Genomic DNA, 15,294 nt, shown 5'->3' on the forward strand with positions numbered 1-15,294 from the left:
AGAGCCTGTTTGTGTTGTCCTCTGAAGGGAGTAGTACACACCGGTGTAGGAAATCTTCAATTTCTTAGCAATTTCTCGCATGGAATAGCCTTCATTTCTAAGAACAAGAATAGACTGTCGAGTTTCAGATGAAAGTTCTCTTTTTCTGGCCATTTTGAGCGTTTAATTGACCCCACAAATGTGATGCTCCAGAAACTCAATCTGCTCAAAGGAAGGTCAGTTTTGTAGCTTCTGTAACGAGCTAAACTGTTTTCAGATGTGTGAACATGATTGCACAAGGGTTTTCTAATCATCAATTAGCCTTCTGAGCCAATGAGCAAACACATTGTACCATTAGAACACTGGAGTGATAGTTGCTTGAAATGGGCCTCTATACACCTATGTAGATATTGCACCAAAAACCAGACATTTGCAGCTAGAATAGTCATTTACCACATTAGCAATGTATAGAGTGTATTTCTTTAAAGTTAAGACTAGTTTAAAGTTATCTTCATTGAACAGTACAGTGCTTTTCCTTCAAAAATATGGACATTTCAATGTGATCCCAAACTTTTGAACGGTAGTGTACATGTGTGTGTGTGTGTGTGTTGATGGATAGCAGCTGGGCCCTTCATTATTTCCAGCATATATGATGTGAACAGAGATGCTGTGATAGGATGAACAGCAACAGGGTTCAGAACACCCTGACATCTATCTGACAAACTCAGCTGGACTGGGTTTGGAATTAGGGATGGATTGGAGGACACAGGCTACAAGATTAGCAGTTGTGTTCAGTGAGAGTGTATCCCACATGTACTCTTTCACCCTAGAAGTGCAGATTTCTATCATCAGAACAGTAAATACATAGTTTGAATCAATCAACAGGGTTTGTTGGTCAGGCAGATAACCCTTTGAAGGATTAAGTACTTCTCAGCTAAACCTGAATTAGGCTATTTTCACTTTCAAGTTTCAGGCAATACTAACAGTATTTCCGTAACCTTGAGAGAAAGTAAAAAAGGAGGAAAATATTTACAGTCTATGATACATGATCAATAACCCAGCCACTAAGGATACACAAGGCAGTGCATTCTTAGTGCCGGCCCCAAACCTGGATAAATGGGTAGGGTTGCATCAGGAAGGGTATCAGGTGTAAAATCTTTGCCAAATCAAATTTGCTGATGATAAATCAGATTACCACACTGGACCGGTTGAGGCCTGGGTTACCAACAACCACCACCGGTACTGTTGGCCAGTGGTAGAAACTATGCCACTGTTGGGGGAAGGAGAAGGAGCGGGGGAAGACATGTCCAGAGGCAGCGGGAGAGTAGGAAGGGTAAGGGCGTGGAGGTGAGAGTCAGAACTTTGAGTGTTGGCACTATGATATGATGGAGAGAAGGAAGGAAGATACTGTATGTGCGAGAGACCAGGTAGGAGGGGAGTAAGGCCAGCAGCATCGGAGGAGGGTTTAAACTCTTCTACCATGGTGTGGGTGGGAGGAGAAATGGGGTAGGGGTAATTTTTAAGGAAGAGTATGCCAAGAGTGTGATGAGGAGGTGATGGGTAGGTATGGCGTCAAGGAGAGAAATGTGGAAGGACAGATGGTGGTGGATTTTGCAAAAAAGGATGGAAATGGCTGTGGTGAATACATATTTCAAGAAGAGGGAGAAACACAGGGTGATGTACAAGAGTGGAAGAAAGTCCACACAGGTGGACAATATCTTATGTAAAGGCGCGATCTAAAAGGGATTGGAGACTGCAAGGTGGTGACAGGGGAGAACGTAACTAGGCAGCATCGGATTGGTCTGTAGGATGACTTTGGAGACCAAGAAGAGGAAGCGAGTGAAGGCAGAGCCGAAGATCAAATGGTGGAAGTTGAAGAAGGAAGACTGTTGTGTGGAGTTCAGGCAGGAGGTAAGACAGGCACTGGGTGGTAGTGAAGAGTTGCTGGATGGCTGGGCAACCACTGCAGAAATAGTGAGGGAGACAGCTAGGAAAGTACTTGGTGTGTCATCAGCACAGAGGAAGGAAGACAAGGAGACTTGGTGGTGGAATGAGGAAGTACAGAAAATTATGCAGAGGAAGAGGTTGGCAAAGAAGGAGTGGGATAGGCAGAGAGATGAAAAAAGTAGACAGGAGTACAAGGAGATGCAGCGTAAAGCAAAGAGAGAGGTGGCAAAGGCAAAGGCGTATGGTGAGTTGTATTACAGGTTAGACACTAAGGAAGGAGAAAAGGACTTGTACCGATTGGCTAGACAGAGGGACTGAGCTGTGAAGGATGTGCAGCAAGTTAGGGCGATCAAGGATAGAGATGGAAATGCTCTGACAAGCGAGGAGAGTGTGCTAAGAATGTGGAAAGAGTACTTTGAGGGGCTGATGAATGAAGAAAATGAGAGAGAGAGAGAGAAGGTTGGATGATGTAGGGATAGTGAATCAGGAAGTGCAGTGGATTAGCAAGGAGGAAGTCAGGGCAGCTATGAAGAGGATGAAGAGTGGAAAGGCAGTTGGTCCTGATGACATACGTGTGGAGGCATGGAGATGTTTAGGAGAGATGGCAGCAGGGTTTTTAACTAGATTGTTAACACAAACTTGGAAAATGAGAGGATGCCTGAGGAGTGGAAAAGAAGCATACTGGTACCGGTTTTCAAGAATAAGGAAATATTTCAAGAAGAGGGAGGAACACAAGTTCAATTCTTTCAGTACCTTGGAAATACCCTCGAAGAAATGTGTAGTCTAGAACCGGATATCACCAACAGACTGAAAGCTGCCTACACTTCCTTTGGCCGACTTTCTCAACATGTTTTCTATGATTGTGATCTCAAGACATCAACCAGAACCATGGTTTATCATACAGTGGTTCTTTCAACCCTCTTGTACAGCTGTGAAGCCTTGACCCTCTACAAGTACCAAATCTGTAAACTAGAACGCTTCCACCAGCAAAAACTGAGAAGTATTCTGGGAATTTCTTGGCAAGAATGGGTCACCAACAATCAAGTTCTCAAAAGAGCTGATCTCCTTTCCATCGAGATGACAGTTGAACATCACCAGCTGCGGTGGCTTGGCCACATCCAGAGGATGCCAAACAACAGACTCCCAAAACAAATCCTATACTCCAAACTGACTGAAGGTCAAAGAAAAAGAGGAGCTCCCAAAAAACGCTATAAGGACTGTATCAAGGGAATGCCGATCACCTTCAACATCGACCCTAAGAACTGGGGAAAAGTAGCAGAAAATCGAAAATACTGGAGAGCTGCCTGCCTGGCTGGTTCCATCAAGGCCGTAAATGACAAACATATGCATGTGGAAGAAAAGTGCAGCCACCAAAAAATCCGCCAAGAACAGAGAGCCGCAGGAATGGGTCCAACCCCTACTATCCCCTGTCCAAGTTGTTCCCGTCTCTTCTATTCTCACCATGGATTGTCAAGCCATTTTCGTTTCAAGCATACACCTTAATCTCTTAAAATGGATCCTCGGACATGAGAGACGCCAACGACTACGACGAATTTGGCGAGCCTGTTCCTACCCTGTCCTGCTCACCTGTTCCCAATTTTCCTGATTGGCTGTCTCAGGCTATATATTCCCCCTGGTTGCCCTGGCGTTTTTGTCGGATCGTCACACACAGATACACATACACGCATATGGACTCTTGGTTGCTGGGTGTGCTATGTCCTGTTTCGAGCCTTCCCTGCTTTCTGTACTTGCTGTCTGTAAGTTCTTTTGTTTTATTAAAGCATTGTTCTAGCCCAGTCTGTCTCTGAGTCATACATTTGGGTCCTCCATTCTTGCCTCTGACGTGAAAAGGAGTGGGGTAGGACATGTATGGGTTCAAGGTGGAGGTGGGATTACATCAAGGATTGGCTCTCAGCCCTTTCTTGTTTGCAATTGTGATGGACAGGTTGATGGACAAGATCAGGTAGGAGTCTTCGTGGACTATGATTTTTGAGGATGACATTGTGTTCTGTAGCAAGAGTGGGGTTCAGGTTGAAGAGTGCCTGGAGAGATGGAGGTACACATTGGAGAGAAGAAGAATGAAAGTCAGTAGGAGCAAGATGAAATACATGTGTGAACAAGAGGGAGATGAGTAGAGGTGACAAAGGCATATGAGCTTAAATACTTTGGGTCAACTGTTCAAAGTAATGGAGAGTGTGGAAGAGAGGTGAAGAAGAGAGTGCAGGCAGGGTGGAGAAGAGTGTCAGGAGTTATTTGTGAAAGAAGGGTACCAGCAAGAGTTACAAGGAAGGTTTGCAAGATGGTAGTGAGACCAGCTATGTTGTATGATTTGGAGACAGTGGCACTGACAAAAAGACAGGAGGTGGAGCTGGAGGCCTTAGAGTTGAAGATGCTAAAATTTTCATTGGGAGGGACGAAGGAGGACAGGATTGGGATCGAGTATATTAGAGGGACAGCTCAGGTTGGACGGTTTGGAGACAAAGCAAGAGAGGCAAGGTTGAGATGGTTTGGACATGTGCGGAGGAGAGATGCTGGGTATATTGGGGGAAGGATGCTGAATATGGAGCTGCCAGGGAAGAGGAAATGAGGAAGGCCAAAGCCGAGGTTTATGGATGTGGTGAGAGAGGACGTGCAGGTGGCTGGCATGACAGAGGGAGATGTAGAGGACAGGAAGAGACGGAAATGGATGATCTGCTGTGGCAACCCCTAATGGGAGCAGCTTAAAGTAGTAGTAGCAGTATGATAAATGATATATATGATATGATAAATGAAAGACTTGTGCAAAACTCCACACCACTGGGAACTTGTTCAGAACAGATCTGAATTTCTCATTCTTTTATACCAATTGCAGAGATCCCACCCACCCCAATCATGGACTGTTCTCCCCCCTGCACTCTGGGAGGCGCTACAAGAGTCTCAGCTGTTTTTAAGCCTGGTAGTGCAGGCTCTGAATGTCTGGATAGTTTTACATATTTTGTACTCTTGCTCTTTTTTTAACTTATTTTTAGCTTTTGGTCTTCATCTGTGGATATCTTATACTGTGTTTGTCTATGTCTGTCTTGCACTGTTTGGTGAAGCCGCTGCCCTTATTTCACTTTTAACATGTGCCTGCACATTGTTTTTGATGACAATAAATTTAATTTAATTGAATTGAAATGTTTTAGCACATCTATGCAAATGAGTAAGTAGAATTGTGTATAATTTTTACAACTACCAATTGAATATATCTTGCTGATCAAAACTGAATAGTTGTCCTCTCCAAAACATTTATGAATTCTTTCATTTTGTAAGTCGTCACATGCACAATAGTGCATTCAGTCAAAATCTGTCAGGTATATATGAATATCATTATAGTAATATGGATCTTTTGTAACATCTGCTACATTGGTAAATTGCCTGTCAGGTGAAACTTGAACTTTACTAACAAATAGGGAGTGTCTCACATCTCACATCAACCAATCACATATTCTGTCAAGTTGGCTGACAGGTGCTATTCATGAGTATGGATTTTGCCAAGCATATTTATATTTATAGAGCTTGAGAATCACTACAACATCTGAACATGGAGGAACCTGGCCAGGTAACTAATGAACAGGGGCAACTGCCTGCTCAAGTAGTAAGTGGAGTAAGGATCCTTGGAGATGTAGTGAGGGGAAGACAGTAGAATAGAAGAAGATGCAGAAGAGTACAAAGACAGAGCTTTCCTAGTTGAAATATGGGCCACAATTATGGACCATAACCATGTCCTTACAATGTCAGAGGCTGGTTTCTGAGTACAGCCTAATGTAAACCGTGCTACAGTTTCTTCAATTATCCAAGCATCCCACTGGGAAAACAGGTATGTACTCTTTCAATACTGGAATTATTCATGTTTCAGTATTCAAGTTATAGTAACACAGCAGAACTACTAAAGTAAAAATAAATAAATAAATAAAAACCAGTAAAAATTTCCATGGAAATGTGAGTACAATGTGTAATGTCAAACCTTGTACTGTTGAAATCTTCATCTGAATAGTATTCAATTTGATACACAATGGCATTCATGCCTGTGAATGTTCTCATTCATCCAGGGCATGGTTATCCAAAGGAATTGAATTAAGTGCAACTGGACTTGGTATATATCGGTGAAGACGTTTTGCCTCTCATCCAAGAGGCTTCATCAGTTCGTGCCTTTCTGACTAGACCAAGCTAGTCTGACTGGCTGGTGATGAAACTCAGATATTTCGGTCTAGCTTGGTCTAGTCAGAAAGGCACGAACTGATGAAGCCTCTTGGATGAGAGGCGAAACGTCTTCACAGATATATACCAAGTCCAGTTGCACTCGATTCAATTCCTTTGGATAACAATGGCATTCAGTTAGCTAGACACAAGTAATATCCTAGTACAGTAAATATTCAGTGTCAAAAAATAGGACAACACTGAAATGTGGATATAAGGAACATTTCCTGGGTCCACTGCCTTACTGAAAAAACATCGACATATTTTGACCACCATTGTTTATACAATGTCAAAGGAACTTTTCATTTTGAGGACACTGACTTTTTATATGACAATAACTTTGTTCTGAAGCATGAGTTAAAAGTTTTGGGTGAGTTATAACCTTTTGGAGGTGAGCTATGGTGTTATGCTATACCATATAATTTGTTTTATCAAATGCATCTGAAGTCTTGAGAATGTCTGTTTTTTTTGGGGGGGGAATTTTCCCCCACTTTTTCTCCCCAATTGTAGTTGGCTAATTACCCCACTCTTCTGAGCTGTCCTGGTCACTGCTCCACCCCCTCTGCCAACCCGGGGAGGGCTGCAGACTACCACATGCCTCCTCCGATACATGTGGAGTCGCCAGCCGCTTCGTTTCACCTGACAGTGAGGAGTTTCGCCATGGGGACACAGCGCATGGGAGGATCACGCTATTCCCCTCAGTTCTCCCTCCCCCTCGAATAGGTGCCCTGATCGATCAGAGGAGAGCTAGTGCAGCGACCAGGACACGTACCCATATCTAGCTTCCCACCCGCAGACAGGGCCAATTGTGTCTGTAGTGATGCTTGTCCAAGCTGGAGGTAACGCGGGGATTCGAACCGGTGAAGGCAATGGAATGGACCGCGACACTACCCTGACAATAGCCTTGAGAATGTTGACACTGTTTAAAGAAATGAGCCAAAGCACTTGAGACAAACTGTAATGGGAGACATGGTAGTAGGATAGATGGACAGGACAGACATAGCGCTGTATGATGCTGTTCCTTTATAAACTGGCAGAATCAAATGCCAAATTCTCTGGTGTGGTTCTGGCAACTTGGGCACCCTTGACACCTCAATGACATCGTTCTTTACTGAAGAGGAAATCATCATGAAATGCTCCACTACAAGCTCATGCCTCTCTGTGACAACCTTGACACTTTTGAATAGTTATAGGGTTACATTCTGCATATGCTTTGGTTTTGTTTAATAGGAGATAGGGACATAATGTGATTAGCTTAGCGGCTCGCCTGTTTGACCCTTTGCTGCCCCTGACTCATCCCTTACCAGTGGGCAGATGGGGGGGGGGCAACAGCCAGTCATGGCAAGTGGATAGTGTCGCTGGGTGCACAAAGGCACAAAATGAGATACTAATGGGCTAAAATAGTGATAGTAAAACTTTTTTCCATGCCATTCCCAGGCTGCTGTCACCCTATGCCCCTGCCTAGATATCTCCTTTGTCTTTGACTGCTACTGTTTTCATAAGTGTATGGACACCGCAGTGATAGCCAACTCAGAGCAATGTCATTTTGACACTATCACCAAACATCAGTTTAACGTGCGCTGTGTTTGTTACTCACATGTACTCTCTGTGTGCGGAGTGCACGGCGGCTGCATTGCTGTAGCGCCACAGGACGATGACCGATGACAGGACGTCCAGCGTGGCATCAAACTACCACGCAAACAGAAGGCAGGGAGGAAGAAGTTAAAGAGTGTTGGGTTTTCTGTCAAGTCATTTTGTCACTGTACAAGTTACACAATGTGTGTTTTGGCCTCAAGAGAGAAAATGTCCTTATTTAACTTAAAGGACACAAAGAACATGAACACATTTTAATGAAGATAAAAACAAAACTAAAATCCCCCCCTTTTTCTCCCCAATTGCACTTGGCCAATTACCCCACTCTTCCAAGCCATCCCGGTCGCTGCGCCATCTCTGTTGCCATCTGGGGAGGGCTGCCAATTACCACATGCCTCCTCCAATACATGTGGAGTTGCCAGCCGCTTCTTTTCACCTGACAGTGAGGAGTTTAGCCAGGGGGATGTAGTGCATGGGAGGATCACGCTATTCCCCCCAGTCCCCCCCCAAACAGGTTCCCCAACCGACAACCGACCAGAGGAGGTACTAGTGCAGCGACCAGGACACATACCCACATCCAGCTTTCCGCCCGCAGACAGCCAATTGTGTCTGTAGGGATGCCCGACCAAGCCAGAGGTAACACGGGGATTCAAACCGGCAATCCCCATGTTGGTAGGCAACAGAATAGACCACTATGCTACCTCAATGCCCAACTAAAATAATCTAGTTTGGCTTTAAGAGAAGAGTCATGCTTCACCTTAGACTACTGAAATATCTAATCCGTCAACACCAGAATGTCACACTTAAAAATGAGGTTTGTTTTTCAACGTGTGCTCTCCATGAAACTACATTCATTAATGTGTTGAGAACGAGGACCTCTTGATTCTGAGGAATTTCGCTTCATTAACTTTTTAGGAGCAACTGAGTCGAAGAACAGAACAGAGAGGACGAAGAAGACACTTGTTCTTGGGGGAATTAATTAGTCCAGAACTAGTTATTAAAATCTTCCCAATTACTTTGAGGTCTCGCTCGAGTGCAGGATATGTGGTCTTTGCACTTTTAAAGCAATCTCATATGCTCAATTTTAAGAGGAAAGTTTTCAGGCCATTTTGTTGCATTAACCAACAGAGGTTGTTTCAGTGAAATGATTGTTCCATGGCAGCCAGCCTAAAGCGATGAGAATCAGACACCACAGGTTGGAAATCATTGTTACCACTGCATGCCATAGGGTTAACGGCATACATTTTTTTCTGGAGTGTTTTGCAAAAAAATATATCTCGGAAAAGAATAACAATTGTAAGAAATCCTTATGGGTTTTTGAAAATTTTAATAGCTCCTAAAGGTGATCACCATGACCCTTGAAACTTAAACAATCTCCTATCTAAAAAGATAAAAAGATGATCCTGAGCTTTGTTCTCATTCTTCTACTGCAGTCTGTTTTAATATTCCTTCATTAAGTGGTTAAGACATCCAAAGGCTGGTAGCAGCAGATGGTACTATCTGCATCTGTTTATACTGCCTTGTAGATTTGCCTCTTTAGGCAAAGGCTAGGAGAAGGGAACTCCGAATTCAAATCCAAGAAGACACTGCACCAGGGCGCTCAATGGTGTTTGCGGCAGAAGAGCCCAATAGGATCATGAAACCTATCGGACCAATGGCACAAACATCACATGGCATGCAGAGGACCCATTCTATTGGTCAATGGATGGCATCACTTGACAAGTAAGTTGTCACTGCACCTGCACAGCAACTACACCTTCTTCTGGATTGGAAAGGCCGATGGAAGGACAGATGCTGGAGTGGCCTTTGCCATTACCAACAGAATTGCTTCCAGATTGCCCACTCTACCATTAGGAATCTCTGAGAGGATTATGAGTCTCAGAGCCCCTGTGGGGGAAGAACGCTTCTTATCACTCATCAATGTGTATGCTCCAACCATGGTGTATCCAGATGAAGACAAGGAATCTTTCTACCAGAAATTGGCTGAAGTAGCAGAAAGTGTACCAAGTGCAGACAAGCTTCTCATTTTAGGGGACTTCAATGCAAGGATGGGCAAGGATCATTTAACCTATGAGGGTGTCATCGTAAAGTTTGGCAAGAGCAATAAGAATACCAATGGCGACCTTATGTTAAATTTCTGTTGAGCACGACCTGTGTATCACAGACACCTTCTCTCAGCCCGAAAAGAACTACTTCACCTGGATGCATCCAAGATTAAAGCATTTCCATTTGTTAGACTAAGTTGTGACTCATAGGACAATCTTGACAGAAGTACTCTCAACAAAGGTGATGCATGGAGCAGAATGCTCAGCTGATCACTACCTGTTCTGAACACAGGTGCAAATGAAACTAAAGATGAAGTTACAAAAAATACCCTGTGAAGCACTGAAAAAATTGGATACCAACAAGCTAGCAAGCACAGAACATCAAATGAGACTAGCTGCAGCAATCACATCTGCTCTTCAAGATGAAGAAAGGGTTACAAAAGGCGCAAGTAACACTGAAGAATGCTGGACACAAATGAAAGAGACCATCTATAATTCAACAAAAGAGGTGCTTGGTCATCCAAAAAGAAAACCGCCTGACTGATTCTAGGATCAAGATGAAGCAATTCAAGAACTGTTACCGGAAAAGCAAATGCTTCACAATGCCCACCTCAAAGAGACCTCAGAGGAGTCAATCGTCCTTCAAGGCAATTAAAGCCAAAGTTCAGAAGGAGATTAGGGTGATGAAGGACCACTGGTGGAGTAAGAAAGCAGAAGAGATGTAGGCCTTAGCAGATTGACCTGATATGCATGGACCCTTCTCTGCGCTGAGAGCCATCTATGGCCCAAGAAGCAATACGATAGCACCAGTAAAAATGGCAGATGGAAGTAAGCTGTGTACTAACCTGAAAGAGAACACAGAAAGATGAAAAGAGCACTTCTGCACCCTCTTGAATCAAGAAGGATCAGCAGACCTCTGTGAGCTGATCAAAATGGCTGAATTAGAGAAAGCATTTAAAGACACCAGAAGTGGGAAGGCACTAGGATAAGATGGAATCCCACCAGACATCCTGAATGAAGCATGGTGGCTCAATACTTAAGTCAGAACTACTAAAGCTCTATAATGCTTGCTGGCAGAACCTATGCATTACTCAAGACTTCAAAGATGCTTTGATTCTGACCATCTACAAGAACGAAGCAACTGTGGAAATCACCATGGCATCTCACTTCTGTCGAGTGCTGGAAAGGTCCTGGCTAAGATCATACTGAACCAGGTAAAGATCTTTTGAGAGGTGTTGCCTGAAAGCCAGTGTGGTTTCAGATCTGGTAGATCCACCATAGACATGATCTTCACCCTGAGACAACTCCAAGAGAAAGCGACCGAACAGCACCGGCCACTTTACATTGTTTTGAGGACTTTTCAGAAGTGTTTGACACTGTTGAGAGAGAGACATTGTGGAAAGTGCTAGAGACCTCAGAAATTGATTAGCATCATCAGACATTTCCACAATGATATGAAAGGAAAAGTATTAATTGGAGGAGACATCAGCGATGCTTTCTGTAATGTCCGTAGACGCCTTGTCTTACTGACATAAGAATAATTCAAGAACGAGCCGACTTCGTAGGTTCTTAACTGTGTAGCTTTTACTAGCGTTCATCCGACATACAACCTTCATAACATGCTCTTCTAACTTCCTGTATACGTCAAACGCACTGCACGTACACCCGTGATTAGGTCAAGTTAAACACGTGACCTTTCATTCATTACATCTCCCCCTCTAAGATTATTTTCTAAACATTTCTCTGAACATTTACTGCCAACAATTTTAACCTGTATATCACCCCCCTTTTCACAAAAAAATAAAAAAAATCTCCCACAGTACACAAGTCCATACGCCTCACAAATCCAGCCGGATTGCAGGCTTGCTCACCCTGCCAGAGCGAGTAACATATGGTGTGGAAGTTGGCATTTCTGCTGCTCGGGACTCATCCGTGTTTCCACTCTCCCCTGGAGTGACATGGTCAGGATCCCTGCTGACAAAGGTGAGTGTTTTAGGTGTGGCCAACAGGTGGCGCCTGTTCCTTCTGTAATGTTCACCTTGAGCTGTCTCCACTATGTAGGATCTGGGAGTGGAGCTCTGACTGTGAACAACTGCTGGCATTGTCCATGTTTTCTGTCCATCAAGTTTGGTGAGTACTGCGTCACCCGAGTTCAGTGGGCGCAGTGTCCGCACGCCGTTCCTGTGGTTGTAGTAGAAAGCCTGCCTCGATTTGGCTGCGGCGTCAGCGGCTTTGATCAGTTCCTCTTTAGGCCAGGCCGGTTTCAGGTTATGCTGCAATGTGGGTAAGGTGGTTCTGAGTCTCCTACCCATGAGCAATTCCGCTGGACTGGCTCCAGTGGAAGAAGAGGGTGTAGCTCTGTATGTCAACAGGGCGAGGAGAGGGTCTTCCTGCCTTAATATGCTTTTGGCTATCTGAACAGCCCTCTCTGCCTGTCCATTACTCTGGGGGTAGTGTGGGCTTGAAGTCACATGGATGAAATCATAGTCCTCACTGAACCTCCTCATCTCTTCTGAAACTAGCTGTGGCCCATTATCGCTAACTACAATTTCAGGGATACCAAAACGTGCAAATGTAGCCTTCAGCCTAGCTACAACCTGACTGCTAGTAGTTGTTGGTAGATTTAGGATCTCCAAAAACCTGGAATAATAGTCAGACACTATCAAGTAGTTTTGCTTTTTGTACTCACACAGGTCTATGCCAACTTTCTGCCATGGTCTGGATGGGAGCTCACTTGACATTAAAGGCTCTTTTCTCTGCGTGTTCTTGTGTTCTCTGCAGAATTGACATTGCTGTATCTTTGTTGTAATGTGCTCTGTCATTTTGGGCCACCACACTGACTGGCTAGCTCTCTCTCTGCACTTAACTATCCCCTGGTGCCCGTCGTGTATTCTGTCTAAGATCACCTCCCTCATCTCTGTGGGAATGACGATACGACTGCCTCTGATGACTAAACCATCTACCTCAGATAACTCCCCTCTCACCTGATAAAAGTCTCTGACTGTCTCCGGCACTTTATCGACATACTCAGGCCAGCCGTGTCTGATGAAGCCCAACACTGTCTGGAGCTGCAGATCCCCATCCGTGCTCTGTTTTATCTCCTGCATCCTTTGAGGTGTGGCAGGCACCTGGCACACGATGGCATCAATGTGCGCTGCAACATCATCATGAGAAGCACCATCTCCGTAGCACTGCTCTGGGCCTCTGGAGAGTGCGTCAGCCACAGCTAAAGTTTTGCCTGGTGCGTATTCAGCCACTGCATTGAAACGCATCAGCCTCATTAACAGTCTCTGGCACCTAATGGGCACATTATCCAAGTCTTTGCTGTTCATGAGAGGCACTAGTGGTTTATGATCGGTGACAAGTCTGAAATTGTCAAGCCCAAACAAGTACTTCTCGAACCTTTCACATGCCCAGACGCTGGCTAAGCACTCTTTCTCGATCTGTGCGTACCTTGTCTCTGCGTCACTCAGCCGTCGGGAGCAGTAGGCCACGGGCTTCCAGTGTTCCCCGTGCTGCTGGAGCAGAACGCCTCCCAGCCCGTAGCTGCTGGCATCTGCTGACACCACCGTAGCCTTAGTGACATCATAAAAGGTGAGTACCGGGGCGGTGGCGAGTGCTGCTTTAAGGTCTTGGAATGCTGTGTTCTGTGCAGGTCCCCACAGCCACTCTGTCGTTGCTTTAAGCAGTCCATAAAGCGGCTGACCTACAGTGGACAGCTCTGGGACGTATTTTGCCAAATAGTTCACCATCCCGAGGAACCTCTTGAGTTCCGTCACGTTCTGGGGCTGAGGAAAGTTCTCTATTCCGGCCACTTTGTCCGGGTCAGGTCTGATGCCTGCCTCGTTGATGATATGACCAAGGAAGCGGACTTGTTTCTGTTTGAACTTGCATTTCGCTTGGTTCAGTTTGAGACCTGCTGTTTCAATGACCCCCAGCGCCTCTGCTAGGCGCTGGTCATGGATTTCCTCAGTCTCTCCATGTATAAGGATGTCATCCATGTACACCTCTGTGCCCTCTAGCCCGGTCAGAGTTTCCGCCATCTTTCTCTGGAAAATCTCTGGAGCACTCGTTATACCAAATGGAAGGCGGCAGAAAGCATACCTCCCAAATGGGGTGATGAAAGTGGTGAGCCCCCTGCTGTCTTCATGCAAGGGGATCTGGTAAAACCCACTTGCTGCATCCAACGTTGTGAAGAACTTTGACCCTGCGAGCCTTGGCATTATTTCCTCCATAGTGGGCAGCACGTATTTCTCACGTTTCACCGCTCGATTCAGCCTCCTGAGGTCAGCGCAGCAGCGAACCTCTTTCTTGTTCGGTTTCAGCACCGGCACCATAGCGGCGCACCATTCTGTGGGCTGAGTCACTTTTTCAATAATGCCCTCATTTTCCATGCGCTGCAGTTCTTTCTTAACCAGTGGTACAAGTGGCAGCGGTATCCGTCTGGCTGTATGCACCGCGTATGGCTGGGCACCCTCCACCAGAGCTATTTTCACTGGGTCTGTTTTCAGCAGTCCACTTGAACCGAAAACTCCACTGACCTCATTCATCCGCTTCACTAGACCCATCTCCACTGCCTCTAGACGACTCAGCAGACAGCTGCCTCTCCCCTTGATCACATACACTGGAAAGGAGTATTGTTTCTCCTTGTATTTGGTTGTGGCCTGAAACTGTCCTATGCAGCTGATGTTTCCACCTGGGCTTATGAAGCATGTGTCAGGAGGTCCCAGTTTTATGTTTGGCTTCAGCTTTTTAAATGTCCCTTGGTTGATAACAGTAGCGTCAGCCCCGTGTCAATTTTAAAGGTTATTGGTACATCACTTATTGTTAAACCAGCAGTCCAATCTTCCTCACTGCTCTCTTTGCCAACTTCTCCCAGAAAGTACAGCTGTTTAACCTCTTCAGTGACTTCTCTCACCGCTTTAGAGTGACATACACGCTCCCAATGTCCCTTTTTATGACACTTGTTGCACTTACTGTTCGATGCAGGACACTTCCGCTCATCGGTGTGCTGCGTCTTGCCGCACCTCCCGCATTCATCTACTTTGTTGGTTGCAGGTCTGCTGCCACCATGACGCTGTCCGCCCTTTTTGTTTTGGCGTTCGTCCCGCCATCGGACAACATTGACGTTAGCCAGCTGGGCCTCTGGTTGGTTAGCTTGGAGGCTGAGCTGCTTTGTTATTGCCTCCGCCTGGCGCACTTGTTCAATGACTTTCACCAGAGTAAGGTCCGCTGTGAGCTGGAACTGACGGGAGAGCACCTTATCTTTTGTGCCCACTACCAGACGATCTCTGATATGTTCATCCCTCTTGTCCCCAAACTCACAGTGTTCAGACAGCTCATACAATGTCCGGATGTACATCTCCGCTGTCTCTCCTGGCTGCTGGCTACGTTGATAGAAGCACGCCCTCTCATGTATGATGTTACGGCGGGGAATAAAGTAGTCATTGAACTTTTTCAGTACGATATCATAGTCCACTTTATCACCCTCCGCCGCGAAGTCAAACGAGCT

The 15,294-nt window shown here is 45.3% G+C and overlaps 1 protein-coding gene across 1 annotated transcript in view; it reads right to left on the bottom strand.

The window, feature by feature from the left end:
* Nucleotides 1–15,294, bottom strand: part of tmem163a (transmembrane protein 163a) — a 116,522-nt gene that overhangs the window by 12,807 nt on the left and 88,421 nt on the right. Inside the window, exon 4 of the mRNA XM_056290065.1 lies at nt 7,742–7,833. Within this exon, the coding sequence (XP_056146040.1) occupies nt 7,742–7,833 (92 nt within the window). The remainder of the gene's footprint in view (nt 1–7,741; nt 7,834–15,294) is intronic.

The sequence above is a fragment of the Lampris incognitus genome, chromosome 11 (assembly GCF_029633865.1).
Source record: "Lampris incognitus isolate fLamInc1 chromosome 11, fLamInc1.hap2, whole genome shotgun sequence".
In the NCBI taxonomy this organism is placed as follows: Eukaryota; Metazoa; Chordata; class Actinopteri; order Lampriformes; family Lampridae; genus Lampris; species Lampris incognitus.